The following is a 4958-nucleotide window of genomic DNA, read 5'->3' as shown; positions in this document are numbered from 1 at the left end:
ACTGTCCATCCACTTGTTAAAAAACTAATCATTAATTGTATTTTTTTTTATCGACTTTTTGCATTTTAAATGAGACTGTCAATTAAGCCATTTGAGTTTTATTCTTTCGAACTACATTATTTTACAGTGTGATTTTACATTTTTAGACAATGATTAGTATGGGAAAAAAAATTTAATTTCCAATTGCTTCTAAGAGTTTAATAAATACATTTACTGTTGTAGTGAAAATATTATGTTGTGCAAAATCGATCTGCCACACCATTTCCTTCGAGTTATCACACCTTTGTCGGGCCATGACATTTGTTTGGTGAGTGTGTTAATTATTCTGCACATTGAGAGTGTGTTTTAGTAGAAGTTCCAGCTGGATCCATCAATTCACTCTCTTTCTATAGGAAATTCATATTTGAGAGCCCTTTTTTATATAATCTCCATGGAGAATTTATATTTGAGAGACCATTTTTACGTAATTCCAAGGTTAAATTTCTACCTATTTAATTTTATTCCTAATATTTCTATGGCAAGTTCGAAAGAAATTGAATGCTGTTAGATTGACTGCTTCTTTAAGAACTATCGTGTATGTCCATTTACAGCCGTCATACACTTATATTTAACATTCATCAACCAACGTGCAACACACTTTTTCCTCCCTAGTCAATCAATAAAAAATATCTGTAAATGATAGTGTACATTCTCTTTTTTGAAAGTTCCAAATTCATTATGATGAAATTTGACAACTAAACATTGGTGTTTCAAGTATCCTGGTGAATATCCGACAACTTTTCTACCTTTTTTCACATACGCAAATCATAACATGTTTTATCAATAGTTTATTCCCTAACATTTTCACATGCTTAAACGTCTCTACTCAGTAGAGAACAATTCTAAATTGCTCTCTCTTTAAAAGTAATACATTGTGAGGAAACAAATATGAAATAACCTTCAATCCTTAAGAAAATTATCAAAGTTATACTGTTATACCATTTGATAGAGAGAAAAAGAAAGAGATGAATTACATGTCACATGTACAAAACACATACACAGCACTTCATAAGCCTAATAAATTTAAACTGCTATAACATTTGGGTTACAAAGGAAAACAAGTTAAGAGTCATCTAGCATACTGCCTACATCATTGCTGCTCAGCTAACTCAGTTTCTCCTCTTCTTTCTCTTCCCTTCCTTTTCAAGAGCATTATTTAACTACACAGTAAAATTTGATGAGGTCAGTCCAAAACAATGATAAGATCATATTAAACAGAGCCAAATATTTCGAAATATTCACAAAATTAAAATTAAAATCAAAGAGGTTACCATGATGATGAGGATTCTAACAAAGACAGCGCCGAAATCAGTGAATAGGGTCAGGGCATGTCTCACATAGTCAAGATCCCCAAAGTGTGCCTTCTCAATTATTTCCTGGGTGTCAACGATGATATAGCCCACAAACACCAAAAGACCAAAATACAACTGCAAGATAACAAGGATATATGCTATCAAACTTCTGTAATAATTTCTACTTTGCATTTTTACAGAAAAATAAAAAGGATAATACCTCAAATTTGAAAAGGGCCATAGAACCACCAAAAATTGAAGACGCAAAGTGCAACCAGAAGAGGATGGAGAGACCAGAAGACAGTAGGCCTCCAAGGTACAGGTACTCTCTACGCCTCGCTACCAAGGCAGCTGCCGAGAAGCAACCAAATGCCACAGCACAACCAACAAAAGCACCAAGAACAATGCTACAATAGAAAAAAAAAAATTATGCATTAGAAGAATATTAATAGAACTTAATTGAGAAAAAATAGATAAATACAGCACCTTCCAACAATCTTTAAATGGTTAAAAAATACAAAAGGATATAATATATGTTTCCAGAATGCCAAAATAAAACTGGCCTCACAGGACAAGTGCTCAAGAGAGAGGAAATAGAGATGATACCATAAAATAAAAACTAAAACAAGATTAGGTGGAATTTATCCTTGAAGCCAAAACAAGGGATCATCATTTTATCATACAACAGATATCTTAATTCATCATCTTGGACAGAGCAATCTAAATGACTAAAGACAGAGAGACAAATCATCAAATCATCCCAAATCGCTTCTCAGTTTGGTTGTACATGTTTTTAGTTATTGAAAAGATACCATGTGTCATCATTCTTATAATGTTTCTTCAGCTGAACAAAATCTAATTTGTAAATAAGCCAATGAAGGAAAATAAAAACTTAAATATTCACAAAATACTCATAAAGCTCAAAAGTAAAATCCCAAAACAAGCATGATTAAAAATAAATAAAAACCAAACACAACAACTGACTCAGAATGGAACACAGAAACCATACAAACTTATTGAGGATAAATACCTTGGGTCAAAGTCAATACCCAATTCAATCAGAGGACCAATAGAGGCCCCTTGAAAGAGCGCAGCGGCCATAAGTAATGAAACCCTTTTTTTCTGTTCATTATCAAGATATATGATAAATTAGAAACAAGACTTGTGCACATCTTAAAACTAAACAATTAACAATGAAGGCAATACCTCTTCATAAGGAGGCACGGAGAATAGCCAAATGATGCTACCGACAGATGCTAAGGTAGTAAGAAAACCTCCGATATTCCAAAGGATATGGAGGTAAGCCCCTACAGCCGATGCCATTAAAGCACAGCATAGTGAGACATAAACCTGAAATCAGACAGTCTAATAGGTGAGTCCCCATCATTTATCTTTTTTGACATTTAACAGGACAAGAGCTACGTATAAAATAAATCATTAATCAAATAAAATAAAACAAACGTAGTTAGAGGAAACTGAAAAGGTTAAAAAAATGGTAAATTCCAAGTGGTGAACTAATATTAATAGACCAGTTCAAAGGAAAAATGAAAACCGCTGTTTATATTATTTTCCTGCAAAAATGATGGAAATAAAAAGAAACAGAAGCTTTAAACTTTGGATACTAAGCTTTAAACTGAAGGATGGGAAAACCAAAAACAAAGAAAAGTATATCAGTGGGCTTCCCACGTATATAGAGAACAGAAAAGATTATAAAGAGATTACTAAAAAGCACATAATCTTATAGCATAGTTAGATATTCCATATTTTTCAAAACAATAACTCAAATTCTATATATGCCAGGCAATATGTGAATTAACTCTCATTTATATTAACATAGTTCATCAGTAGGTCCTTCATTACAACTTCAACTTATATGATCACCCAAACCCTAAGACCAAATACTAAATTTTAAAAAAATAAAAATAAAAATGAATTAAACCTGTATGAGATGAGTTTGAACGACAGGTGAAATCTGGCGGAAATTCTTCAGCGAATTATAATTCCAACGGTTCCCAGAGGCCGATTGGGAGTCGAAGAACGATGCAAATGTTTCCATTCTTTGGATTAACTCAGCTTCTCAAACAACGGACACAGATGAAATCTACTTTCTATCTATTAATTCCCAGAATTAAAGGTGATTTTTCAGAGAGACGATTGTAATTTGAAAATTTGTTGAAGATCCGTTTATATATAAAGTCAGTTGAGCTACATGTACAGTACAGTCCAGCTCAATAAAAAAATTATGGGCCCACTCGTACAAGCATCTATTCCCATAGAAAATAGATGCGACTTTTGCTGTTTCCATAATCTGCTGGAATTTACTAGAATGTCCATTACTAAATCTATTTTATTTTGCTATTATTAATTAGGATAATTAGCGTCTTTATCTTTTAATATTACAGTGGAAAATGTTATTACCGTTTATTTTTTAAAATTTTAATCCTTATTTTTACATTTCATTGCGCAAAATGTCATTTTTAACAATTTTCTTAATTAAATGTTGTGAAATGACGCATATATCTTTCTAATAAAAAAGAAAAAGACAAAATCAATTGCAACAATAGTCCCGAATTTTTTTAAAAATGAAAACGAATCCAAATAAATTATTAAAAGAATAATAAATCACATAATGTCCATACCCCACTGTTTTTGTGAAAAACGTTCCTACTTTTTTTTTTTTAACATTTTCACTCTTAATTACACCTTTGATCATACAAATCATCATCTATATCCATTTTCATCTAATTTCTCAATAAAAGTTGTGAAATGAGGAAGATACACTATCCTATTTAAATGTAAAATAATAATAAAAATAAAAATAAAAATTCTTTTAAATTTCTAATTTTTTAATAATTTAATTGGGACTCGTTTATACTTTCTTAATTATTTTTTTAATTTATGATTACTTTATAATTTGTTTGGGACTTGTTTGCAATTTTTTCAAAAAAAATTTAATTTCTAATTTTTTTAATAATTTATTTAGGACCAGTTTGCACTTTAAAAAAAATAAGGATTATAATTGTAATTAATTCTTTATTTCTATTTTTTAATTTAAATAGGAGGGTATATTCGTGATTTCATAGCTTTTTATTGAGTAATCAAATGTGTAAATGCGTAATTAAGAGTGAAAATATCAAAAATTGATAGGTAGTGACCTTTTTTTGCAATATTAGTGAAAAGGTATGGATATTATGTTCGAAATATTCTTTTAATAATTTATGTGGTACTCATTTACACTTTTTAAAAATTTTTGGAACTATGGTTGCAATTAATTCTCTTTTTCTTTTTTTAAATTTAAATAAAAGGACATATTCATCATTTAATAGCTTTTAATTAAAAAAATTGATGAAAATAACCTTTCGCATAATGACTTGTGAAAATAAAGGTGAAAATGCTAAAAAGATGAAAGGTAAGGACTTTTATTGACAATATATTATTTATTGATAATAAATTAACTATTTTATCAATCATAATCACCCAAATAATTGATTACAAATGCTCTTTATCCCTCTCCACCCCCACAACCATCGACGCAACAGAAATTGTCACCTTACCACCACCGCCCACGCACCCTCTCCCCCCCCCCCCCCCCCCCCCCCCCCCAACAAACAAAAAAGAAAAGAATAA

At 30.7% G+C, this 4958-nt stretch overlaps 1 protein-coding gene across 1 annotated transcript; it reads right to left on the bottom strand.

Moving 5' to 3' along the window:
• Positions 1 to 949: 949 nt before the first annotated feature.
• On the bottom strand, positions 950 to 3500 carry LOC111390259 (bax inhibitor 1-like). Its single transcript, XM_023015276.1, has 6 exons — positions 3271 to 3500; positions 2538 to 2681; positions 2362 to 2453; positions 1552 to 1738; positions 1311 to 1466; positions 950 to 1199 (listed from the first exon to the last, which is right to left on the bottom strand). Exons 1-6 carry the CDS (start codon positions 3385 to 3387, stop codon positions 1149 to 1151), a joined length of 747 nt encoding a protein of 248 aa, XP_022871044.1. The 5' UTR covers positions 3388 to 3500; the 3' UTR covers positions 950 to 1148.
• Between the last annotated feature and the right edge of the window lie 1458 nt (positions 3501 to 4958).

This window comes from Olea europaea, unplaced genomic scaffold, assembly GCF_002742605.1.
Source record: "Olea europaea var. sylvestris unplaced genomic scaffold, O_europaea_v1 scaffold664, whole genome shotgun sequence".
NCBI classification, from domain to species: domain Eukaryota; kingdom Viridiplantae; phylum Streptophyta; class Magnoliopsida; order Lamiales; family Oleaceae; genus Olea; species Olea europaea.
This window is presented reverse-complemented; position numbering and strand designations above follow the sequence as displayed.